General features: G+C 37.8%; 1 protein-coding gene and 1 non-coding gene across 2 annotated transcripts; one reads left to right on the top strand and one right to left on the bottom strand.

Annotated features, from left to right (window-relative positions):
• Positions 1 to 13498: 13498 nt before the first annotated feature.
• On the bottom strand, positions 13499 to 14059 carry LOC145127697 (uncharacterized). The gene has a single exon (XM_079062846.1). The coding sequence runs from the start codon at positions 14057 to 14059 to the stop codon at positions 13499 to 13501; it is 561 nt and encodes a 186-aa protein (XP_078918972.1).
• Positions 14060 to 14890: 831 nt separating this feature from the next.
• Positions 14891 to 14997, top strand: LOC145128095 (small nucleolar RNA R71). The gene has a single exon (XR_013716696.1). It is a non-coding gene; the product is annotated as a small nucleolar RNA R71 (small nucleolar RNA).
• Positions 14998 to 27957: the final 12960 nt, after the last annotated feature.

The raw sequence follows: 27957 nt of genomic DNA, 5'->3' as shown, positions 1-27957 counted from the left end.
AATGAATCCTAGAAGGACCCGTAGATTCCCTCTATAATCACCCAGTGTATATAAGTTATATAATATTTAAGTTGAATAAACCGTCGAATATAATGGGTCTACCCTAGGTCCACAACCAAACAAGGAACAGGAAGTAAGGCAGGCCCACCAATTCTAAGTCGATTGTGACTAGACTCTTATATAACTCTAGCATATACACTTAGCAATTATAGTTGAAGTCTAACAATTCTAGATGAAATGTAGTATTAATAGAAATATGTTTCCAAAGAAAATCCAATATTTTCCTTATAAAAGTCATGTAGTCCTAAATCCCAGGACCGAGAATAAGTGTGTGTCTTATACTTATAACGGGTTTGTAGTTTTAAAATAGATAAAACCCATTTTCAAGGTAGAATTTTCCCTGTAAACTTGAAAGATTGTTAACTCCCTATGTGAGTCGCTGTAACCATACTATGACGAGAAATAACATGCATAACGTTTTTCAGACGTTAAGATCCTATGACTCTTGTCACCCACAGACCTGCCGGTCCGGCTGTAGCTAGCAGCGAGGTGTGGGGTGTCAATCCCAATATAGATCTATACATAATTATCACGCTCTCCCTACAAGAGACTCTGGTTATAACTTACAGGAATTGGAATCCCGTACTCGAACGTACGAGGAGAGAATTACCTCACAACTTAAGTTAACTACTTTACACATAGTTTGATTTTAAAACGTCTTCCGTGGAGGAAGTAAAATCACCTTTTATGAATAAATTAGTGAGATGAAATCCTTAAACTATTACTATTATAGTTTATCATGTAGTATATGAAAAACCCATTTGTTTTGAGAGTAAAACCTTTTTCATGTAGTAAAAATCCATAAACTATGCTTATTGTACCTTATTATATGTGTTCGAAATGAATGAAGAAACCTTATCATGAATGACTAAATTTCAGTTTATGATGATATACTAACAAGAAAATACATTCAATATTTAGAACTTATTGTTATGAACTTTGCTCAACATAGTACAAAGTGTTATGAAAGTTGTAAGCTGTTAACTAGTTTTTTTAACCTTTCTGCACTGTCTTAGAAAAATCATAGAAAAATTATACGAAGTCAAAAACTAAATCCGTAAATTTTGAGAGTTTAGAAAATGTCTCTAGTTTATTCATAATTTTTATTATTATTTTTAGAAGTCTTTAACTTGTGTTAAAATGTTCATATTCACAGACTGATTCGAATTCGTTTCTGAAATGATAGGTAGTTTTGTAAAAATCACCATGAATTGTAGAAACATCGTATGGAGATGTGCAAGTAGTCATTTTCAAGGTATGAACCTGAAATATTTGCATATTAAACAGTTTTGAAAGATATTAAGTTTAAGATTGTCAAAACAGTCCGTGAATAAGACTCAACTTTTTTGATGAAAGCTGTTGTTTGAGTTTTGTTAAGTTTTTGGTGTTTTAACTTGTATTCCCCCCCCCCCCCCCTAAATCTTGATGAAAACATGAAAATATAGGGGTATGAACTCACTTGAGTGATTTCAGTAGATGGATGAGGAAGAAAAGAAGTGTTCAACTCAAGAACACTTGGGAGATGCTTGAAGATTTGAAGATCTAACAATAATCATGACGATATTTGTGTAAGCAATCCATGATTTGCATGAAGGATAGTAGAATATCTAAGTGTAGGAGGAAGATACTTACCAAATGTGGAGGAAAAACTCAAGACCAGCCTTTGAATCTCGAATTTTAGAGAGAGAAAGTGAAAGAGATGTGTTTGTTCTCCTTGAGAAAGAGTGAATAAAGTGGGAGGAGAGATAAGGGTTTTTCTATCCTTGTGACAAGGTACTTGGCTAGAAAGAGTGGGGAAAAAGGACAATGAAATGACCAGGTATGGTGGAATAGTAACTGGGGATGGTCTTGGAGTGGGTATGGGAGGTAACTTGTGTCTTTGCCCAAAGGGTAAGTCAACACTCCACCCATAAATCTCACCTACTAGATTTTATTCTTAGGCAAGGATTTTCCCCAAAATATAATTAAAATATGGATATTCAGGGTTTATTATGTTAAAATACGAGTTTGGGTGAAAATCCCGCGTTAAAATCACGATAAACGAGCTTAAAACGAAGTTTGGGTCAAAAACCGGCAATATGGACCGAACCTGCGAGGTTCGGCTCTAAGAGAGTGAGAACCAAGAGAAAGGAAGGAAGGAACCGAGAGGAAGAGGAGGGGACCGAAGGTGCGAGGGGGAGGGACCGAAGGTCCGAGGTCTCGGTTCGGTCTACTGAGCTTCGGTCCGAGAGGGAGTAATTCGCTTCTGACATCTTCGCATCTGACAAGTTCGGTTCCTAAGAAGTTCGGCGCCTTAAGAGGGTTCGGCTCCTTAAGAGGGTTCGGCTCCTTAAGAGGTTTCGGCTCCTTAAGAGGGTTCGGCTCCTTAAGAGGTTTCGGCTTCTTAAGAGGGTTCGGCTCCTTAAGACTGTTTTTCGCGTAGATTTCCGTTTTCGAGCTGTTTTCGTCTAATTCGAGGGTCGGGATGCCCCGAGTGATTATAAAAAGTTGAGAGAGATTTGGGAGAGATTTCACATACTTGGAGAGATTTGAGAGAGATTTCACACGCTTGGAGAGATTTCTCATACAGAGAGAGATTTGGGAGAGATTTCACACACTTGGAGAGATTTCTCATACAGAGAGAGATTTGGGAGAGATTTCACACACTTGGAGAGATTTCTCATACAGAGTGAGATTTGGGAGAGATTTCACACACTTGGAGAGATTTCTCATACATAGAGAGATTTGGGAGAGACTTCACACACTTGGACAGAATTCTCATACAGAGAGAGATTTGGGAGAGATTTCACATACTTGGAGAGATTTGGGAGAGATTTCTCATACAGAGAGAGATTTGGGAGAGATTTCACATACTTGGAGAGATTTGGGAGAGATTTCACACGCTTGGAGAGATTTCTCATACAGAGAGAGATTTGGGAGAGATTTCACACACTTGGAGAGGTTTCTCATATAGAGAGAGATTTGGGTGAGATCTTGTTTGCGACCTTTTTGAGTGTTTGGCTTCGTAACGCAAGGTTTTTACATCCCGTTAAGTCTCGTTATGATTGTTATATGCCCCCGAGGGTTAAGGAATAATGTTTTATCGAGTAGTTTCATCACTTGCCCTGATTAGGGTTTAGAATTTCCGAACACGTGAAAACTCTAAGTGATACTTTGTATTAAGATTTGCGAGTTGTACAATGAGAAGCATAACGGAAACCCTAATATACAAGGGTTAGATAAGTTGACCGGTTTGACTTGTTGACTTTAGTTGACTTTGACTTGACCAAAAATTGACGGTTGTCACATTAATGCCCAAAAAGTTCCTATTGCTAACTCTTTTGTGCTTATATATATATATATATATATATATATATATATATATATATATATATATATATATACACTAAAGTATTACATTATATATTATGATATATATGTTATTTTTGTCTTTTCCATTTCTACAATCAAAATTCCACTGTTACCTATAAAAGGTTATTATATTTGAATAATGTGTTTTGACACAAATATCCTTAGTATTCACATATTTGAAATGATTTCAAGGGCACTTTGGTCTTTTTGCACTCTCAAGCGTTGAGGCGCCATCATACCTCTGACGTCACACCGGCGTTATCAGTTCTTCAACCATTCAGAACGTCTCAACTATTCCAGACGATAAATCTCCATAGAAACACTAAAACCCCCAAATCGTCGATGGGTAATCGTTCTTAAAATCGATTTTCTCCGATAATAGACACTCCTGTATACCTCGCGACCAAATCATCATAAAGTAAGTATTTTTTTCCACACCCTGTTACACTGTTTTTCATAGTTACGTTTATTTTTTAAAAAGAAATTGAAATCAACTACTCCAATGTCTATTTTGTTAGTAGAATGTTGATTACTAGAAGTCATCTTTCGTTAGATGATCTCCCATTAGAGATTTTGAGTCGGATATTTGTAGTATTAGGGTCAGAATCTGCGAAAGACATCGTCTCTGCAAGACTTTGGTAATTCTCAATAAACATCAACTAATCAATGTATATTTGATGAAATACAAATTTCTTTATTTGTTATTGTAACACCGTGAATTTTCAAACAAATTTTTCGTTTTAAAATCACATTATTATCATAACACATTTCATAAAAATATCATTGGTTTAATTTACAAAACAAAACTCCATAAATTGTTTGATTAATAATCCAGGATCCTCAAAACATGACTCTTTCTCTGGTGTGTACAATCAAGTCGGTGCCTTCCCGCGATCCTGAGAAACCGGAAACACATAACACATAACACGGTAAGCACGAAGCTTAGTGAGTTCCCCAAAATACCACACACACAGCTCATTAGCCACTCGAGGCTATATCACTGTAAGACCCTTCGGTCAATGTGTCTCAATGGGACCCTCCATCCCCAGGGTGTGTTGGACCTTTTGGTCCGGTCTGTAATATTCCGCATAGCATAAATCATAAAGACATAATGCATAGCAATAAACATAAGGCAGGATAATATAATACTCGATGTAAGCACATAAGACCCTCAGGTCACACATAAGTACCACTCTAGGTAAAGTATAGTGAGAAGACTCACCTTGCGAGTAGCAAGCAATCATCCTCGAACTTGAATCTCGAACTAGACACTGCCTAACACATAGGGTAAATATCTCTAATTAATACTTGATTCTCGATTCTCAATAACCAAATGTTATTCTTCTTTCTCTAACTCTTGAATTTGGGTAAAAGACCATTTTACCCCTCCATGGTGTCCATTACTCATGTTGACCAAACCCTAAAGTCATCAGAATTCAAACTCGAGTCAACAGTCCATTTTTGACCCGACTCGCCGAGTGCACTAAGGCGACTCGTCGAGTCCACTCATTCCTCATAAGTCTCGTGAAGGTCTAGCTCGCCGAGTTAACCCCTAACTCGCCGAGCTATTGCACGGTCCAGCTCATCGGGACAAACCCTAACCGACTCGTCGAGTCAGTTCACGGACTCGGCGAGTCCCTTCGATCTGATTCCTCATTTAGACGATTTAAGGCAGATCTATCACTCCAAACACTAGATCTACTATCCTAAGGCTCGATTGTCACGTAAAACTTCGATCTTTACGCTCATGCATGGTGGTTTTGCTCCAATCTATCAATACATGTTCTCACAAGGTGTTAAACACCATACTCCTCTCATGGATGAATAAAGTTGGGACCTTTGGGCTCTAGGGACCTCACAAGGTCTAGATCTGAGGTTTAAACCTCCTGATAACTTAGTATTCTCGAAGTCCCAAATAATATGTGATGAAAACCCTAACTTCTCAAACTCATGAGATCCAACTAATAAGATGAGAAAGGTGTAGACTTTATACCTTCTACGGAAGCTCCAAGTGAATAAATGCTAGATCCCATAGCCTCTTCTCATTCCTTGCTTGTTGCTCACTCCTTTCCTTTCAAAGATTCACCATAAACACTTGATATTAGCTTAAGCACTCTCTCTTATCTTCAATAGCCGCTAAGGGTTTGACACAGGAGAGTTGGGCAGCTGTTGAGGCGCATTTGAGGCTATAAGTCTCCTTAAATAGGCCCTAACCCCGAGAATTTAGGGTTTCCTCGCACAACACGAACTCGGCGAGTCGGCACACTGACTCGTTGAGTCCGTTCATTAAACCTACGCGAATGACTCGACTCTACTCGACGAGTTGGACTCACAACTCGTCGAGTCGCTCCATAAATCTCAGAATTTACTCTTACAATGATATATCTAAAAATCCGGATGTTACTTTTATTTACTGTGTATTTAAATTTTTGAAGTTCAAAGAAGATGTATGAAGTGGGGGTGATCCTCAAGTGTTCAGAACAGCATGCATTGACATGATTGAAGGAATGGGTCCCAAAAATCTGAATGCTGATTCATTTATACGCACATGTGCATTGCATAATAACATTGAATCCATGTTCAGACAAGGAATTTTATGTGTAATTTCATTAATTATATGTAATCTATACCATTTATTAATATTTAGTGTCATTGATGTTATATATTGATATTGTTATTCTGTCAACAGGAAGAGTGCTTCTATTTTGGCCATTTTGATTTAGGATTGTCTTTTTTGAGACAAGCAGCAAATGAAGATCATCTTGATTCAATTTATTTTCTTGGAATGATCTACATTTCAAGAGGGATTCATCAATGTGATGAAGGTATGTATATATGGTATATATGTAAATTAAATTACATATATAGTTAATTAAAGGCATGTTTGTAGTTTGGGTTAGTATTTAGTTGTGTTGTGTTGTATAATATTTACTGTTGTATTGAAAAGGATATATTGGATTAATTGATGGATATTTTAATGTGTAGGTTTACAATTACTTGATACCTATTTTGGCTGGGTAGTTCCAGATGATGGGGAGTACACGGGTGTTGTTGATAGTGCCAAAGAGTTGTTGCGGGCTGTTGATGTTGTTCATAGACTTACAACGAATAACATCACATTCCAATGTGAAGACCCACGACATTCTGTTAAAGGTTCATTTGCAATAGGCCATGAAGAGGATGAGGATCGACAAAGATATTGCACGGTTTGTCGTTGGTATGTAGAGTATGGTAGGTTTTGTATATTATTGTTCTTATTATATTGTATATGAAGTTGCATAGTACTACTATAACTTTATTTTGGTTTTGTGTTTACATCATTCTGTTAAAAGGGCATTTTAGTCATTTTTTCTTGCTATGTTGTTTGAGTAGGATGAAGTATACGTAAAACCCATGTTATTTTTTTGATGAATATACTTAATGTAATTAAAAATAAGTTTGTAATGAATTCGTTATTAAGGAAAATAATCTACATAGATTATATACTTTAACATGCCCGGTTAATGTAATTAAAAATAAGTTTGTAATGAATTCGTTGTTAATTATTCATTATATACTATGTTTTCAAGAAATTATACACAACTTGATTAGCACAACTGGCTTAACCGCGCCCTTTTCTAGCATAAGCTTGAGTTCGAGTCCGCTTGCTAGCAATATCTACTTTATAATTCATTTTTACATTTTTAGCCATTATTTTATGCCACATATTACCAATTAAAAAACATTTCATTTAAACCAATAAATGCCGTCACAAATTAGCTACGCGTTTTGTTCCATAGCAAAACATGCAAACGAAATCATACTCCATAGCAAAATTCCCTAGCAAATACCTACGAATGGTACTTCCATAGCAATTTAACTATGGAATTGGTTTCCGTCACAAACTTCGTTGCATAGTAACCACGATGATGAATTCCATAGCAGCAGTACAACGGAAAATGATTTGGTAACAAATGTCGTTGGAAAATTGCTACGAATTTTTGTTCCATAAAACTATCGGTAGCATAATACCAACAGATATGGAGTCGGTAGCATTCTCCCTAGCAACTCCCACTCTCGCTACCTGAAATAAAATTCGTAGACAATGTGGTACCAACATTGCTATGGAACGACATTCCATAGCACGATCCATCGCCGATTAACAACGAAAATATGTTCCATAGCAATCTTCCCTAGCAAAATCGCGTTTTCTTGTAGTGTTATGTTTTTTTCCATGATTTCACTAGAATAAAGGAGGCCACAGATGCATTATAATGTATATTGGCTCAACTAAACATTTAGGTCCTCAGAGAATCATCAAACATAATACTAGCATCGAATCCTATTTGCTTTACCATAATTTTCTAAATTATCCTAGAATTTTTCAAATGCAATTTTTTTAAAACAATTGTACCTAGGATTCTAATGTAACAAATGTAATCAACCCCCTACCCGACACTTATTTTATGCAATGTCCCCATTGCATGTTATGCAAAATAAAATAACAAGTAAAAAGAAAAGAAAATGGTCGGACTCCCCTGGCATAGTAGAGGCGAGTTTGATAGCTAGTCCTCGTCTTCTCCTCCTGATCCACTTCCGCCGGCTCCTCCTTGTCTTTCCCTCCAAAGATCTTCCCAACTCGGAATGTATGGATAAGGAGGATGAGTGTCGGGCCGGTGAATATTCATTTGGTGCATCATGAAATCTAAAGTCATGTTGGTATGATTCCCACCATGGGCCAAATTGTTTTGAAATTGCCTCATAGCCAAGTTGTATGGGTCCATGTGCATTTCATCCTCAACCGCAATCACCGGTGGGTCTCATGCACGGCCGCAGGTCGAGGCCTCACTCTCCTTCGCGGGTGCTCCAACACCATAACATCATCGTCATCGGGGATTGAAAAATTGCCCCCTCCCGTTGTTCTCAACAATCCTTGCCCTTTTGTAGAGAAGATAGCTAAAGGGACGTGTGTGCAATATGATCAAAAAACTTCCGGCCCCATCCTCAAATATTTCATATAACCTTGCCACCTTTGTTAGCAACATGCCACCGCAAATGGGCGACCCTTTCCTATCCTTCGCCCCTCTCTCCACCAAGTATTTCGTCAAGCAATACAGTATATTACAAAAAGTGTTGGGCGTGATGATGCTCCACAAGAAAAACAAATCAAGGTTTGGAACCTTGTCATCGTCCTTTCTCATGTTTATGGAGCATGCATTGAATCGGTGAAGAAGATGGTGAATTGGTCACCCGATGTCACCTTCTTGGATTGTTGAAGGTATGTGGAATCCATTGGAAATGGAGGTCCACCAGTTTGTCCCATTGACACCATCCGGAAACTCCCTGTGACAGTGCTCCAAAAGCGTACCAAATGCTTCCGTCATAGCCTCCAACCTGTTGTAAAGATCTATCCTCCATGCAAACTCAACTATGCTACACTCTGTATATGCTCCTCCTAGGCTATTCGTGTCAAATACATCGTCGCCCCCCCCCCCCCTCTGAATTGAACAGTGGCATAGAACTCCAAGGAAAGTTCCTTATAGACCGTCTCCTATATCTGAAATAATCTCCTCCAAGCAGTGCATGTCATCCTCACCCCATCATTAATGAACACCTTTGTGAAGTATGCGTTCATGCCCTCAGCCAATCCAACATGCTCCAGCCAACTCTAGTTTATTCCGTTAGCAATGTAGAATTCTTTTCTCTTCAAATTTTCCAATGTGCTCCTCCATTCTGTTAAAGTCGTTTAAGAAACAACTTGCGGGAAGTTGTACCAATGAAAATCTCCTTGGTCCCTTGGAACTTGCTGGCCTCTTCCACCTATCCTCATCTTTTTCTACACAAACAACACAGGATACAAACCAATACCAAAAGAAATGAATAAATGAAGTTTTAGCAAAACTGGGTGTTCTAAACAACAAAACACGCCGTGTTGTTCATACAACTCGTCGTGTTCGTTGAACAATTCGTATAGCAGTTTCTGAATCGAACCCATACGACCAAATCAACTTAAGACTACCTTAGGGGTTTGCTTAGAGCACTAGAATATGAATTTAGACACAGAAAAATCCGGTTTAAACATCCTAATTTAACCAAAATCGAAACCCTAGAAGTTATGCAAAGTTCAAAAATTCAGTGTATCACCCAAATCAAACACAAAACTCGGAAAAATCTTAACATTAACAGGTTTACGGGTTAAAACCTTACCTTTGCTGAATGAAATCGAAGTAGAAAACGAAAGGAGTAGAAATCGATGTTCTTGAGGAGAAACTCATCGTGTTCTAGGTGTGGTGGGTGAAAAATGAAAGACTTTTGCCTTTTAAGGTTAAAACCCCTTTTTGAATGAGTTGAATAATTGCCACAGTTTTGCTAATGGAAAAAGTAAACACGCCGTGTTGGGAACCCAACACGCCGTATTGAAACGTGAAAACCCAAAAACTCGCAAAAAATTGCCCAAACATGGTGTGGGAACAGCCCATCCATGCCGTGTTGGGTGTTCAGAACAAAAAAAATTTATGTCTTTTCACAAAAGGTTTAACCACACCTCACACTTACGCCTTGCTTTTCCTCAAGCAACACTTAAATTATTTGAAGACTAAGACTAAAAATCCATAACAAACTATAAAGAATTAACAGAAATAAAAGACAAAAAAAAATGAAAAGAAAAGGGAAAAAGCAAACTCAAACGACGGGTTCCCTCCTGCAAGTGCTTCTTTTTGAGGAGTCTCGAGCTGGACTCCTTCATTCTCTACGTTGTATCGGTTTCCTCCAATTCCATGCCTTCTTCAATCCTTTCGACGTTTGGCATCCCTTCTTCATAATGCTTGACTTGGTCCCGTTGACCTTAAAGCTTGACCCATCTTTGTTCCATAACTCAATCACCTCATATGGGTACACTTCCTTTATTTTAAATGGCCCGGACCATCGTGTGTGCATTTTTCCAGGAAAAAGCTTCAACCTTGACTTGTACAAGAGAAATTTCTGACCAGCTTCAAATTCCTTATTTCCTTTCAGCCTTGCATCATGCCACTTTTTAGTCTTATCCTTGTAGATCAACGATTTTGTGTATGACTCGTTTTCAACTCTTCCAATTCATTCATTTGCAAGAGCCGATTGGCGCACAATTCATTTGGTTCGAAATTGCAAGTATTTAATGCCAAATATGCTTTGTGCTCGAGTTCCACTGGTAGATGACAGTTCTTCCCATAAACTAGTCTATAGGGTGTAGTCCTAATGGGTGTTTTGAATGCAGTTCTGAAGGCCCAAAGCACGTCATCGAGTTTATCTGCCCAATCTTTCCTATTGCTACCCACCGACCTTTCCAAGATTCTCTTCAAAGCTTTATTCGTGATCTCGGTTTGCTCATTCGTTTGAAGATGATGTGGTGTTGCAAACCTATAACGTACACCATATTTTTGTATCACCCTTGCTAGTTGATCATTAGCAAAATAGGCTTTCCTATTGCTTATTAGTGTTTTGTCACTCCAAATCTAGAAAGTAGTCTATTGAAGAATTTTACAACTACCCGTGCATTGTTAGTAGTTAACTCCTACGCTTCAGCTCACTTGGAAACATAATCTACCACCATAAGGATGTACTTATGCCCTCTAGATGATGGGAATGGTCCCATGAAATCTACACTCCACACATCAAACATATCACATACTTGGATGTTCCTTTGTGGCATTTCATTACTTGTAGATATATTCCCTGACCTCTGACATGAGCCACACTCTTTCACATAAGTGGCAGCATCCTTGAAGATCATGGGCCAATAAAAACCCGCATCACAACCTTCTTGGCTGTGTACTGAGCTCCATGATGTCCTCCTGCTGGCCCATTGTCGTAATGCTCTAATATATCATGAATTTCCCTACCAAACACGCATCTTCTAAAAATCCTATCTGCACAACTTCTAAAAAGATATGGCTCATCCCAAAAATAATATTTGATTTCTGAGAAGAGCTTTTTCTTCGGCTGGTAAGTGAGCCCTTCTGGAAGAAAGTTGCCTTCTAGAAAGTTTGCAATATCAGCATACCAAGGCTCTTCCCCTGCAATCATCATCAAGTACTCTTCAGGAAAACTATCCCCAATTCCCTTGTTTTCTTTCTTGTCCGTCACTGGATTTTCCAATCTTAACAGATGGTCGGCTACTACATTCTCCATCCCTTTCTTTTCCTTGATCTCGATATCAAATTCTTGAAGTAAAAGCACCCATCAGATCAGTCTTCGTTTTGCATCCTGCTTGGAAAACTAATACTTGATAGCAGAATGGTCAGTAAAAATAATTGTTTTGGGCAATATAAGGTATGGACAAAACTTGTCAAATGCATAGACCATGGCCAATAATTCTTTTTCAGTAGTGGGGTAGTTTTCTAGGGCCAGATTCAAGGTCTTTCTTGCGTAGTAGATGGGTTGAAAGTGCTTATCAACCCTTTGACCAAGCACGCCTCCTAAGGCATAGTCACTTGCATCGCAGATTATCTCAAAAGGAAAACTCCAATTCGGGGCGGTAATGATTGGGGCATTAGTCAATTTTTCTTTTAAATTATAAAAAGCTTCTAAGCATTCTTTAGAAAAATTAAAAGGTGCATCTTTTAAAAGTGGCTAAGTCAAAGGTCTTGTTATTTTAGAAAAATATTTAATAAAATGGCGTTAAAAGCCCGCGTGACCTAGAAAACTTCTAATGCCCTTCACATTGGTTGGTGGGGGTAACTTAGCAATAGTATCGATCATTGCTCGATCCACCTTAATCCCCAATTTGGACACTTTATGACCTAAGACGATTCCTTCCATTACCATGAAATGCCATTTTCCCAATTTAGAAATAAATTGGTATTTTCACACCTAGCAAGCATCAAATCAAGGTTAGAAAGACAATCACTAAAAGAAGAACAAAAGACAGAGAAGTCATCCATAAACACTTCCATAAAATTTTTCACCATGTCGTGGAATATAGTCGTCATGCATCATTGAAAGTTAGTTGCGCATTGCATAATCCAAAAGAATGCATCGATATGCAAATGTTCCACTGGGACAAGTAAAAGTCATATTCTCTTGATCAATTGTGTCAATAGGAATCTGTAAATAACCTAAAAAGCCATCTAGAAAACAATAATGGCAATGACCAGACAATCGCTCAAGCACTTGATCTATAAAAGGAAGAGGAAGTGGTCTTTTCAAGTTGCATCATTTATCTTTGGTAATCGATGCACACTCCCCAACTGGTCACCATTCATGAAGGTATAAGCTCATTCTTCTTGTTTGTTATGACCGTCATCCCTCCTTTCTTTGGCACTACTTGAACTGGACTCACCTATTGACTATCGGAGATGGAGTATATGATCCTGGCATCTAAAATCTTGACAACCTCCTTCTTGACCACCTCTTCATTGTTTGGGTTCAATTGCCTCTGATGTTGCACTACTAGCTTCACGCTTTCTTCAAGGTTGATCTTGTGCGAGCAATAGGAAGGACTAATCCCTTTTATGTTTGTAATCTTCCAAGCGATGACATTCTTCTTTTCTTTAAAACCTTACGAGATCTTCCTTTTCGGTTAGTGTGAGGTCAGAAGCAATAATCACCATCTTTTGATCACCCTCTTCTAGAAAGGTATATTCTAAGTGTTCCGACAAAGTTTTCAGCTCCAATTCTATTTTCTGAACATTGAACACGATGTGTGCATCAACAGAACATGCCGTGTTGTATGCATGTAACCCGTCTGATCGCGCTTTTTCAACTTAACACACCATGTTGAGCTCCTCAACATGTCGTGTTTATGCTTCAGAGTGTCTTTTTAATTCTTCAAACTCACTTTCGTCAAGTAACCTCTCTATCTCTTTCAAATCTTTTTCAGCATCAAAGTTACCTTATGAAAGGAATGTGAATCCACCCATCTTGAATTCTTTCCCGCCAATTCTCTTTCCATTAGCTCTTCGAATGTGTCTACTAAGAAAACTGTGTCATCACTAAACCTTGAATGCTTCATGGCTCTATCGACGCCAAAAGTGACTGAATCATCTCCTACTTGGAGAGTAAGTTTAAACTCTCGCACATCCACAATGGCTCAAGCGGTGCTTAAGAAAGGTCTCCCAAGAATGATAGGCCTTTAATGGTCTTCTTCTATGTCTAGCACTATAAAATCTGCATGAAATACGAACTTGTCAACTTTTACGCATATCCCTCTTGGAAACGTCACTGTCTTGTTAGCTAAATGGATCGCCATACGGATAGGTATTTGTTTCGGGAGGTTCAGCTTCTTGAAGAATGAATAAGGCATAAGATTCACACTCGCCCCCAAATCGGCCAATGCGTAACTTGTAGCCAAATTTCCGAATTGACATGGCAAAGTCAAACTCCTCGGGTCTCCCATTTTCTTCGGTAGTTTATTTAACATTGAAGCTGAGCAATTCTTGTTCAAAAACACCTTAGATTCTTCCTCCATCGTCTTTCTATTCGTGAGAAAGTCTTTCAAGAACTTGACATACTTGGGCATTTGAGCAACCGCCTCGATGAATGGGATGTTGATTTTGAGGGCCTTTATATGTTCTAGAAACTTTTTGTAATCTTCAGTCTGCTTTTCTTGTCTAGCTCGGCTCGGGAATGGCAATTGAGGCTGATACCGCTTGATTGCAGGGTTTTTATTTTCTTCAGGCGGAAAACACGCCATGTTCTTCTCCTGAACACGCCGTGTTGAATCGTCAGTTTGCGATTATCGGTCTTCTTTTTCTGCTTCCTGCACCACTTTTGGATCTTGATTCTGGATTGGGGTTAAAGGAGTGATTATTTTACCACTTCTTATTGTGACAACATTTATGTGTGCCCTCCTCGGATTTTGCTTAGTGTTGCTCGGAAGTCCGCCGGGTGACCGCTCATTGAATTACTTTGTAGAGTTCCCGAGTTGGTTCTCGATGTTGAGGATCGGGGCTTGCTGATTTCTCACTAATGCTTGCTGGTCCTTCATCATCGCTTGTTTCTCTCGTATCGTTGCGTCGGTCGCGTACCGACTCTTCTCTTTGATAAAACCCTCACGTATTTTGTTTGTATTTTTCCTCTTTCGCCTTCTTGTACTCGTCAAGGTAGCCATTCCTTCTTAGGTTTTGTCCAATCTTCATCGTACCTATCCCTGCTTGAATAACATACTTGAGCTTTCCGGTTTCCGTTCTCATCTAAGTCACAATTTTTAGTGACGCGAGGCCCGCTATAATTATCACACCCCACACGGATGGCGTGGATGGATTGTTCCATCTTTGTTATCCTACGATCCATACTTTCCAACTTAGCCACCATTGCCGCCATATCATCCGAAACTGAGTTCACTGTTCCTCAAGTTGAGTCATTTCTTGGGTTATGATATTCTCTTGAGTGTTTAGAGAATTCTTCGATTAAAATTTTGATGACAGCTAGGGCTTTCTTTGTGAATGGTCCTTTGGAGTCAAGGAGCTGCCTGGTCATGACATTTACTCCATCATAAAAGATGGAGACCTCTTGTTGAACATTAAGGTCATTTTGTGGATAGTTTCTCAACAACCCTTTGTACCTCTCCCATGCTTCATAAAGTGACTCACCTCCTTGTTGTTCAAGATTTGCAATTGCTTTCTTCAATTTTGAGACCTTTGAGGGAGGACAGAACCGTTGAATGAACTCTTCGCGCATCTTGGCCCATATGGTAATGGATCCTGAAGGTAGTGCCTTCGACCAATCTTTCGTTGCTCCCTTGAACGTAATTGGTAACATCCTAAGCAGCACAGTCTCGCGTGGCACATTGGGGATGTGGAAGTAGTCCGCTATGTTATTGACCTCGGCAATATGCTTGTAGGTGTCTTCGTGATCATTCCCATAAAACGGGATGTCCTTCAGTTGAGCGAGTATGTGACCCTTCAATTCAAAGTTTGTTGTTGCTGGAATGGCGGGTTGCACAAGACCTGGTCTAGTGTCCTCGCGAATCTTCTTATTATACTCCTCCATGGATATGTTCGCAATATTCGCCATCTCTACTTTTGGTTTAGGTGACTTGGGTGTTCCGGTCTCGCAATCCGCTGTCTTTTCTTTTGAAGTTTTCTTGAAGCTTTCACAACCTCTTGATTCCCTGATTGCTTTATCTTTCTTTTTGTGCAAGATTGATTCCAGATCTTCCAATGGTGGCACTACTATAGAATTAGAGCTCCGGGTCATAAACTATCTTAACCAAAACAGAAAATTACGTGTAAAACGAACAAAAACGAAAACTGGAAATACGTCAAACACGTCGTGTTCAAGTATGACCACGACGTGTTCAACGCAATAACAGAAAAATAAAAACGAAACTTTAAACATAAAAGCTGTAACTTTATATGAGATAAATCTCACACAAAGGATCGAAAACACTAGAAATAAAATAAACTATATAGAATCGTTCCCCGACAACGGCGCCAAAAACTTGATACGTGTAGAATGTACTAGTTTTAATCCTAACTAACTTACTCACAAAAACAAACACACGGAAGGCAGTGTACCTATCGATTAGCAGTTTAGTGAAGGCAAGTAGGGTATCAAACACAGGGAACGGTAAACAATCAAAGTTATTACTGATATTATCTAATTTTAAACAATTAATTAAAGAAGGGGTTTTTTCTCTTGTTTTACAAGACTAGAAACCTAATCAATTACTTTAACACTTAGCAAATAAGAATTAATGACTAAAAGAAGAAACAAAAGACAACTAGATTCAATAAGATTAAGGAGACTTCCGTTTAGATTCGATTCACTTATTCCTATGGTTGATTTCATGGAAAGTGCATTGGATTAAAATATCATCAATTACCGATTTCTAATGTGATTAGGTTCATGTTCACTATTACTAATCCTTTAGCAAACAAATCAATTCAAGCAGTGATCAAGTGATTAAATCAAAGAATTTACTAGTGTTCAATTCGAATCAAGCAAGACTTGTAATGGTAGTTAATTAAATTGGTTGGTTCAATTAACTCATATATGGTTGGTCATCATACATGCTCACACATTAATTTACTTATTTTCTAATTAACCCTAGGATATGTTCACAAGACTAGGCTTATCATCTTGTTTTCAAAAAAATCATAAGAGGCAAGCAATCAAGCTGATGTTCATACAACTCAATATACTTAGTAATTAACAGAAAATAATTGTCATTAACACATAAGGATCTTTTAACAAACTTATCATGATAAATAATCAATTCTACTTAATCCAAAGCCACTAAATTAACACATATTCATAATATCATCTATTCTAAACAAAAATATGGTGTTTTAGCCCATAACTTCAACAATTAAAACCATAAACTCGAAATTAAAACCATAAACTCAAAATCTAATGTTGTAAACATGATTCACACAATAGAATTAAGAAAAGTAATGATTAATTGCCTTTGATCTCTTCAAAAATAGCCTCTAGTCGAATTTTGAGTTCCAAAGCTCCTTGAGAATATCTCTGGCCTCCAAAAGTCGCTAAAAGCTCCCAACCAACGTTAGGGTTTCGAACAGAAATGATCCTTAAATAGACTTTGAAAATAGGCGCAACACGTCGTGTTGGAGGACCCAAACACATCGTGTTCTTCATTAAAATCGTGTGTATGGCAATGCACTATTTTTCGTGATTTTCTACACCAACACGTCGTGTTTTAGGATAAACACGCCATGCTTTTCTTCAATTTTATCTTCTTTCTTCAAAATTCAAAATCCAAACTTTTAATCGCCAAATCCGCTTTCTTTTCCTTGTAAGCATGTCTTTGTTGCTGAAAATGAAATTTTAAACTAATTAAGTACCTTTTGTTCAGTATTTGAGACAAAAACAACATAAAGTATTAAGATAATGCATGCATTTTATAACTAAATATGTGCATATCAGTGCACCATTATGATAAACATAAATTGTACCATCATTATTATAAAAACCATAACGATATTCTTATCTAAATAAATCATTAAAATGAAATCAAGTTCCTTGTTATTTTTAACGAATAGCAAAAAAATTTAAAATCAATCCTAACACTATCAAAATGAGTTCATAAGTCCCAAACTTGGTAAAAACCGATTTCGACTATTCCCTAAGATCAGGTTCAACTTCCCATGATCGACCTCATGACCTTCCTTTAGTCCCTGCAAATCAGAAAAAATGTGGAAACCATATCTCATATCAAGAAAATCAAGATTTTGAAATATAAGTGTTATGTATATGGATAGAGTACATACGAGATGAAGAGCCAGACACCTTGCCCTTAGCTTCTCTAACTTCATGTAAGTACTTGGGCTAGCTTATTCTCCAATGGACTTTCTAGCCACAATGAAAGCATAAGAATTCTTTTGGATTGCCAACAGGAGGAGTATGGAAGTTGGGTTTCCCTTTGACAAACTGGACTATCCAATTTGAGTTTTCCCTTTCCACTTGGGTTGGGATTAGGTCTTTCTCTTCTTAACCTTGCCTTGTTGAATAGCCATGACTTCTTCACTACTACTTTAAATGTTTTAAATAGATTATGAAGCTCAATCAATATGGTCTTAGTATTGTTCAAGTTATAGGTCAATATGAAATGATCATAACTACTAGGCAAGGAGTTAAGCACCATGTCAATGGCAAGCTCTTTGTTGAAGTTCACATTGATATTCTCCAATCTTTCCCTGTCTTTGCATCTTCTTCACATAGGCATACACAAATTCCCAATCTATCAATTTGTACGACATAAGGGCCTTGAAAACTTCATAACGCTCATGTCTTGCTTTCTTAAGAAACATCTTGGAAAGAGCCAAGTTCATGTCATAGGGCCAATAGTCCTCAAAGGTCTTTTAGAGCTCAGGTACCATGGTTGCAATCATAATGCAAGCGACCGTTATAGTCTGGTCAACATGCAGGTTATATTCAACCAATTTAGGTGTAGCAGAATCTTTTTCAATTTCGAGGATTGGATTCTCGAGAACACATTCTTTGTTCTTGTATCTCAACCTCATCTTCAAATTACGTAACCAGTCCATGTAGTCGGGACCAACGAGCTAGTCTTTTGAGAGGATACATAAGAGAGTGAAGTTGTGAGTAGTTTGGGGACAAGGAGGCAGATCACCATTTGCATATATCTAAAACAATATATAAGATTTTAGTTAGTTGATTGATTTCCTTAAAATTTTAACCCAAATTAATATTCGAGTCTAGGATCCATAAATACAATTCGAAATTATGAAGATAGATGTTGTAATCTAATTACGAATTTATTTTGGCTAAGTAAAGAATTTTACCTATTTCAATCTAATATGAAATTCCTAGATCAATTGAGATTCATTAAACTATTCAATGACATGTTTAATATCAAACTATGCTCTTCAATTTGCGACTCGGATGTCGAGGATCACAAATAAGATGAGAATAACCATGAAAAACTGTGTAACATGATCGAGGTCATTTATGATCACGCATTGATATGTCAGTTAACTACATACGCTCCATCAACAACCATAAATTCGAGTATGTGCCACCAATTCATCTTTATAGTCTCATATTAGTGTGTCAGTTACCCACACGCGCTCCACTAACAACTCATAAAGAAACGACGTGCGTTTTTTATGGATTAGCATACTTGTACTTTATATATTATAATTTTAATATGATTATGTCCTATCAAATCCATTAGGCTAAGGACCCTCCACTATAAAAGGAAGTGGTAAGTGAAAGTGACACCCACTCAACGATCATTTTCAAGGATGTTTCCTTATACATCTCTTATACTATAGCTTCATGAATAAGTCGTACCAGAGACTCGAATGATTTTTAATGATACATATAGTAATATAGTATTACACATATGTATAGGGTGTATTTGAAAACTTTTTCGGAACACGAGGTTTAAATTTAATTATATGAATTAAACAATTAATTAATTAATCTTTTAAACCCATTGTGGAGTTATATTTATCTTTTAACTAAACCATTAATTAATTATTATATCAAAAATTCATTAAGAATAATTCTATTTAATTATCTTATAATTAAATACTTGGTTTCCTTATTTACTTTCTCAAAATTCGAATTAAGTTTAAAACTTATCTACTGATATTTAGTTTAGATTTTATCAGATAAAATAACATATAACGACTAGTAATTAGCCTACTAAACGAATTAGGCAAGAAAATTGTAACATCCGTTTTCTAGAGGGATTCGGTGTAGTGAAATAAGGAGTAAAAGCATGGTTTTTGAAAAAAACCATGAGTTACGAAGTGACCATATGGAGGTCACGACATGACAAGTAGAGAATGAGAACGCGTAGCTGGAGCATTGTCACGATGTGACACGTGTACGACCACGACGTGACAAGGGATATAGCCCAAACCCATGATCTTTTAGGCTTTCCTGCATATTTAAGCCCTACTCTCAGATTTAGGGATTCATTTACAGCCTCCATCACCCTCTAGAGATTTTAGGAAGCGTTAATAGTCACCTTCATTTATGAGATTATTCTTGAAGTTTTGGTGTCCTCGGAAGGAAGAAGAAGATGCTTGTGATGTTGAATACCTCTTGGCAATCTTGGAGTTTGAGTTTGAGCGATTTCTGGGGTATTGTATGTATTCAACATCCAAACTTTATGATGCTATCTTCTAGATCTAGGCTTATTGTTCCTTTTTCTTCATATTGTTGAAGTTTGGATGGGAAGAATCCATAAAGTTGGCAACTTTATGGGTCCTTATGGACCCTTGAAGGTAGTGTTTAATGGATATGAGATATAGTTGAGTTTTGATGCCATTCATGTGAGTATGGTTCCATTTCTTCTTCATTTTGACCTTTTATGAGATGAAGACATGATTGACCTTTCATGTATATAAAATATTGATTTTTATGATGCTTTTGGAGTAAGAAGGCCCTTAGGAAATAAGGAATGGAATGCCTTAAGGATTAAGGGTTGAATGCATTAAGTTTCCCAATCTGATGTAGTCACAACGTGACCATATGGTGGTAACGACGTGACTGTATGCTGTTCACGACGTGACTATGAGATTTATCTCATCTATTTTGGCTAGCTTGGTCACGACGTGAGGGTATGGTCCTCACGACGTGGTGATGGTGTTGGGTCACGGTTGATTTGTCGAATCCGGAGTTTAGATCGGTGCTGATATTGTTGCCCACAACATGACCATGGACTAGTCATCACGTGGGAATTAGTTTTTGGTATTGTGGATGTTGACTTTGACTCTAACCGCTGACTATCGTTGTGGGTTGACTTTTGGTCAAACTAAGGGTTTTGGAGTGTAGACTGAGAGGGTATTATTTATTGCTATTAGTTGCCTTGTAGGACCAGTCTTCGTTGGGTGAGAACTATGGTGTTTAGCTGCTACTTGCGAAGTGAGTCTTCTCACTATTATTTCGCTGATGGTCCCCAGGGTTACTGATAACCTATGTGGTATGTTGTTAATCCATAGGGCGTGGTCCTAGCCCATTGGGACAGTTGATAGTCCCTAGAGTTTCTGATAACCCTTAGTCAATTATTATGATGTGGTGTATGGGAGATTTTAGGAAACTTACTAAGCTTTGCACTTACAGTTGTGGATTAACTATTTTGCAGGTATCGATCAAATTGTGAAGGCAGGACTATCCACATACCTCAACACTTTTATGATTCGACTTTTCCGCATTGTCTTCATTTTAACTCTGATTTCTGAATAATGGTTTATGAACAAATGTTTTATCCTAAATATAATTTATCAAAAATGGATGTTATAATATTTTAAAAATGATAAATTAGCATGGGGATTTTGGGATGTTACAAGTTGGTATCAGAGCCCTCGTTTGAGGGATTTGGATGAACACTCGTGGGATTCCAAACTCGCACTATGGATCTGAGAGTCTTACAAAGCCTTTTTGGAAAGGATTACTTTCTAGTGAAGAAAACAGAAGATGTGATGTGTACAGTCAGTCGGAACATGGAAAAGTGATCTAAAAAATATCCATACTTTCTTTATATGTTGTAACTTAGTTGTTGTTATATATGTTATAGTATGACGTGCGTGCTATAAATTAGGATAAGGATCAACTCATGGTTGCATGCTAGAGGGCCATCTAAGCAGAGATTCCTTTTGCGTGTGATATATAGGATGTTAGAGATACATGATAGTGTGTAGGCTAAGGATCCATAGGAATTGTGTGTTTTTCTGTAGGTTTTTCTACTTGAATAGTGCTTGCTTTGTGGTATGTGAAACCTATATTGATGTTAGTTGACTGTTAATTGAAAACGTTAAGTTGCATGCCATAAGGATAAAATATTTTTAGAATGTTTGAGTTGGCCCTATTGCACATTTCTTGTTTGAGTCCAACTATTTCAGTCGAAGAATTGTTCAATCGTTGCTGCATGTAATTGTATTTGTAAGATAGTTAGTTTACATTGGTAGAATTTTCTGTCGCAATTGATAATAAGGTGGAGTTAGTATTCCTAGTGATCCTTGGGAGTGCTAGAGTGTAGTGGTGTGAGCACTTACGTGTGAGGAAGTCTAAGTTGGGAATCTAGGCAGTTTGTGGTGGATTTTTTAAGAATATAGGTGTGCTGATGCACCTGACAGTGGTAGAGTTCCTAGAAAAGCATTCTAGTGTGGGCTAATGCGTGAGAAGAATCCTAGAAGGAGAGCTTAGGAAGAGAGGTAGTATGTGCATATGGTGGCACGAGTATATGAGATTGTTAGTTGTCTTATATAGTGACTTAGGGACTTTGAAGCAATTCTTGGAACACGTACAGATAGGTGTGGAAGGTAGTATGGGCTCATACTAGTGAAAGCACAAGATCCGTAAAAGGATATTGAAGGGTCCAGAAGATTTCTATGGAGCTAGTGCAGGGTATATAGTGTGGTATAACACTAGCATTAATTGTATTCGTCCTTATTTCCATCGGTTGTTGGTTGTCGTTCTAAAGAATGAGATCGGTAATCGTTTCAGCCTCAGTGTTCTTGGAAATATGGGTCTAGTTGATACAAACTTGTGAGAGTTAGCTGATTTAGAGATTGCGAGTACCTTGCTCAAAGTAGTGTCAGCATGAGTCGTGAGACTCAAGAAGGAAGTCGATGTAATGATCGACTTGAGGATTGCAGCCTGAGGCTGAGTGGTCAGTCAATGGCGAGGGATGCTACTTTCTGCATCGAGGTTGTGTTTTCTTGCCTCCTGTGATCGAGGGAAGAGATATCGGATGTGGGTTAGTCGATGGTTAAGATAGGAGATGGTGATCTCCTCATCGGTTTTGCTATAAGAGTGTGGAGTTTGGTTTGTAGTAAATCGTCTATGTGTTGCCGCGAAGGGATGTTGGAGACTCGATTTCTCTTTTGGTTAGATAGCCAAGTTGAAGGTCATGTTGCAAGTGGAATATATATCATAGATTCTAAAAGGTTATGTGTGTCCAAGGGGGCATCAAGTGGTTCCTGCTTTAGGACAGGAGAGAGTTTTGTAGATATTCTGAGCTTGTCGGGGATGTGTTTTGAGCATCTAAGGGTGATTCTTGAAGCTTGAAGAGGAGGATGAGGTTGTGGATCAACTCTCATATTGTAAGGTTTTCTATGCACAATTTCAGTTCAAAAGGTTCTTAGTCTATCTAATGGTGTTCTGATCGTTTTTGCAAAGTTCAATTGGCAATATTGGGGAAAAGGCTCCAAAGTCTCCATCTAAGATTTGAAGTTTTCTTGCTCAAAGGATCATCGTGTGTTGTATTATGCATTCTTGTTGGGTACAAAGTTATCCATGTATGACTTTGTAAATGGTTTGACTTTTGTAGACCCACTTACATGTGGTAAAGTAGCCTTGTAACATGTGAGAGAGAGAGAGACATGTAAAAACCTCTATATAAGGTGGGTTCATACCACATGTAGAGGTGTGCTTGAGAGATGTAACATTGAGAGTGTTAGTGTGTGTTAATTATGTAGATTTAGATCTAGATCCTTTTTTGTAAACACCTTTCATAATCGAATGCATCTCTTAAACACCCAAATCATCGTGTTCTTTGACTGTTCTTTGATTCTGCATGACAAACCAACGTTCATAATTAACATACATTTGGTATCAGAGCAGGAATCATTCTACATTGATCTGATTTTCTCAAGTTTCAAAAGTAATTTGAGCCTCACTCTAGACTCAAAAGTTTCCACACTTTTGATTCTGAAAATCTTATTATATCTTCAGTAGTGATTCGATTTTGCGATTAAATTGTTTAATCAAGTGTTCGATTTCTGTTTTATGGTTGATTCATCCATTAATTTTCAAATTGCTGGGCTTCTCTCAAAAACCTTCTGTACAACAATGGCGAACTTTAACATGAAAACCATGACATTTTATTCTCATCTCCTTGGATCAGTAACGAAGATTCCTATGTTGATTCCTCAGTTCTATGATCAATGGGCTGATCGTATGGAGGACTACTTAAATGGAATCGATGAGGAACTCTGGAAATGCATCGCTGATGATGTTCATCCTCCTTCTTCTGTTCGAACTGTTGGAACTTCTGCTACAAATCCAAATGTTAATGATCAAACTGAAAGGTTGCTGAAAAATGAAAAAAGATGTATGCGAGAACTCCGTGGTGCTCTTCCACCAGTCGTATACAATTATGTTCGTAGCTGCAAAACCTCAAAGGAGATCTGGAATACTTTGAAGGAGAAGTATCAGGACAGTGAGAAAACAAAAATCAGTTCAGTCAAGCATTGTCTGTTGGAGTTAAGAGAGTTTAAGTAGAAAGAAGGAGAATCAATTGAATTGTACTATGATTGTCTGAATGAACTCATATACAAGTGCAATAGATATAGGATCACAAGGTCAACTATGGAGTTCAATATCATATTCATTATAGGGCTTCGCAAAGAGTGGCGAAATGTTATTCTGATAGTGAAGACACAACAGAGTTTCGATTATTTTTCACTAAATGATCTCTACAATGTGTTGAAAGCACATGAATCAGAAGTGAATGAAATAGCTGAAGAAACAAGGATCAGTCTAGGTGGTCCACTTGCACTTGTGTCGAAGGTTTTTGGAAGAGAGAATGAGAAAGAAGTGGCTGAGAAGGAGAACTCTGATGACGAAGGTTTGATCTTTAATTCTGATGACGGAGCTGTAGCTTTTTATTCAAATAATCGAGTGAAGAAGTTTTACAAAAAGCCTTTTAATGCAAAGTCAAGAGCAGGTGAAGCTAAGGGAAGTTTTTCTGGGAAGGTAAATGAGGAAAAGAAGATTGAGAAGAAAGAAGTAAAGAATGAAGTTCCTGAAGATGAAGAAAAGGTGAATTTTTGTTGTATCACTTTCTGAAGTCAATGGAAGATGATTTGGATAGGTTTCCAACCGTTGCTCGTATTCCGGATAACATGCTTCGAAAGTTGATCCCTCCAATCCGGTGCTGGTGGCATACAACCAAACAATCAATCATTCGATTGAAACGGGTGTTCTTTTATCTAAGAGCACAGGAGGTACATCGAAAAATAGAAAGGAGTCAAAGAAGGATGTTAAGGGTAGTCCTTCGAAACCCAATCCTGAGAAAGTAGAGAAAGTCGTCAAATCTACTTCAAAGAAAGTGGTTAAGTCTAATCCACCAACAAAGCATGTTCAAAAAGAAGAGGGCTCACAGACCTAGTCAAACTGGGGTTTTGAAAAGACTGAAGAAAATGGCTCACAGACCTAGTCATTCACCAGAAGGTGTTTCGCAGATCATTCGCAAGCCTCAAATTAATCGCAAATAAATGGTGTTTAGAGAAATTCCAACTCCTGTCTCTCCAGGTTCTAAAAAGAAGAGGGCTCAAGACATGGCAAAACGCATTTCGAAAAAGAAGAAAAGGAGAGTGGTAATTGATGATGAAGATGAAGTTGTACCTGAATCACCCAATCGTGATAATGATACGATAGTTCCATCACTAAAGAGGGATTCTCCTGTCAAGTCGAATGTCGAGGAGACTGGAGGTATTGATGGCTCTGTGAAAACAAGTATTGTGGACACAACCATTAATCAAGGTGATCACACGAAAGTATCTACTCCTACGAAGACAACTGTCATACCACCCGAAGTATCAAATACCGAATTAGTTTCTGAGGAGGTTCGAACTACAGGCATCCATGAAAACATATCTAATATGGACGCAAATGTCAACATGGGTGAAGGAGTATCGAATAATGCAGCTCAAGGTAATCCTAACCTTGTTATTTCCTCATCTTTTGACCATTCGACAGTTGATAAAACCACCTCTTTACCACTGTTTCAAACTAATCCTTCTACTACTTTACCTCAATCAACCAATTCACCAACTTTTGAAAACATCATCAATCAACCTATCACTTCTCAATTTTCATCCCAATCCACTGATCCCAACATTGTTCAATACGATGACCTCACTGAAGACAATGAGTTTATGGGAACGTTTGCTGAAATCGAATTTGATCCGGAAGAAGAAAATATTCCAGATTATATGTTGATGTCTGGGAATCAATTTAAAATCCTCAACTGAAAGCTTAAATATTTGTTACTGCTTCAAGCAGATGCATGGGGTAAGCATTATGTGTCTGGTATCGAAGTCGATGTTATGCTCAAGGCTCAGGAGCATAGACTTCGAGATGTAATTGACTTGGTTTATCAGAACAATGAAAAGAGGGTGAAAGCACACTCTTCTTCATTTGATGCACATGTAAAAGATTTGAAAGCTATTGCAAGGGAAAGGCATGTCTTGTTTGTTCAAGATGTCAAAAAGGTTCGAGAAGATGTCAACTTCAAAATAGAGGAACTTCGTGCTGATATGGCGAAAGAGATTGTAGCATTAGATCACAATTATTCCTCTCTTCTCAAGAAGGTGGATATTATTGTTGATGCTGTAACTACAGTTGATGAATGGTATAATTCTCTACTTCCGAAGGTTGACAAGATGGCAGAAGAAGAAGTTAAAAGTTTTTATAATGTTGATAAACTGCTGGTTGAGTTGAAAGGTTTAGTCTTGAAGTCTGGATCGTTTCATCTTTGTTGATTTCTCCAGAGCTTCGGTCTGAGAAGTTTAAACTATTGGAGTCTACAATTCAATAGGAGCTTACACTACTAGCAAAGTTAATCAACTTAATGCCAACTGATGCCCCACCTGTTCACACAGGGGTGCAAGGGGAAGAAAAGGATGGTGTTGGCATAAGTGCGAAAGCTGGTACATGAGGTAGTGGGTTTGGTAAAACTGATGATGATGTGAAAGTACTTAGAAAGATTTTGACTACTCAAATTCCAACATCGTTACCAAAAACATCCATGATAACAACATCAACAACGACAACAACAACAACAAAACCAATAACCAAGGGCACTGTGATTGGAGGTTCAAGTTCTTCGAAACCACCTCCTACTACTCAAGAAATGCAGAACAACGGAAAGGGTATTTTTACTGAGCTTTCTACCGAAGAAAAGAAAGCTGATCTTGAAAAGGAGATGGAGAAACAAAATAAAATCCATATTATTCTTCGTCAAAGAGAAAATGACCCTCCTGGTCTCAACAAAGGTGATCCTACAAAGCTTTATTCATATGAGTATATCGAAGCTTTGGTTGTTTCAGAGGAGATGCATGACTTCGAAAAAGCACCTAAGAAAAGTTATGATATAGAGAACAATAATTTTAGTCAGTTGGACTTTCCAATCAACAAAATGATGTTCTTGGATGAGTAGTTTTGTAAGCCCCCAATCTGCTTGTGTATCAATCAGATCCAATTGCTGGTGCGGAATCCCAATCAATTGGATGATGTCAGATCAAATAGAAGAAGAAGGAGAAGAAGAATAACTTGAATCTTGAATGTATTGATGATATGATTGAATTCCCTTACACAAGATTCACTTTCTCTCTCTAGAAAACACCTTAGAATACACACACATAAGCTCCTCTCTCTCTCTCTCTCTCTCTCGTTCTCTCTTCTTCTATTATTCCATACCTTCCTCACACCCCTCACCCCTATATATATACATGAGAAACATGGGCCGTAAATGGGTTTACGGTCGTAAACCTGTTTACGGCCGTAAACACCTCCCTGGCCGTAAACCTGACCGTAAACTCATAAAACATTACAGAAAAATACAGTTGCCTAGAAAAGCAAAGTATAAACCATAATTTTGACCCAACAATCTCCCCCTTGGTTTATAGCTTTCTTTTCTTAATTGACCCAACAAGCTCCCCCTAAAAAGGTAGTTGGCTTTTATTGATAATCTTCATTGGGAGCTTGGCTTCAGCATTTATCTTCAATTTCTTCACAGCTTCAAGATGAACATGATGCATCTTCAATAATTGACTTCATCTTGAGCAGTTGGGCATTTCTTCAAGATTTGACTCTGAAAGCACATTGGGTGAGGAGGCTTGATGTACTGATTCTTGAAAGATAGCACTTTCAGCTTGAGAATCTTCAGAGAGAACATCAGAGAGAACAAATCTTCTGGATCACTTCAGCAGGTTCAAGATAGCAGCAGACTGATTGAGGATGCTTCAATGCAATCTGTCACATAATCTTCAATTTCAGCTTCACCTTGCTTCTGGGGTTGAAAGATTGAATGTCGAAAGAATAATCTTCATTTCTTGCTCCTTCGAATGAGAATTCTTCGATGAT

The sequence above is a fragment of the Lactuca virosa genome, chromosome 7, assembly GCF_052849685.1.
Source record: "Lactuca virosa cultivar CGN04683 chromosome 7, Lactuca_virosa_CGN04683_v6, whole genome shotgun sequence".
NCBI lineage: Eukaryota > Viridiplantae > Streptophyta > Magnoliopsida > Asterales > Asteraceae > Lactuca > Lactuca virosa.
The sequence above is the reverse complement of the archived record's forward strand: the minus strand, read 5'-3'. Positions and strand labels throughout refer to the sequence as shown.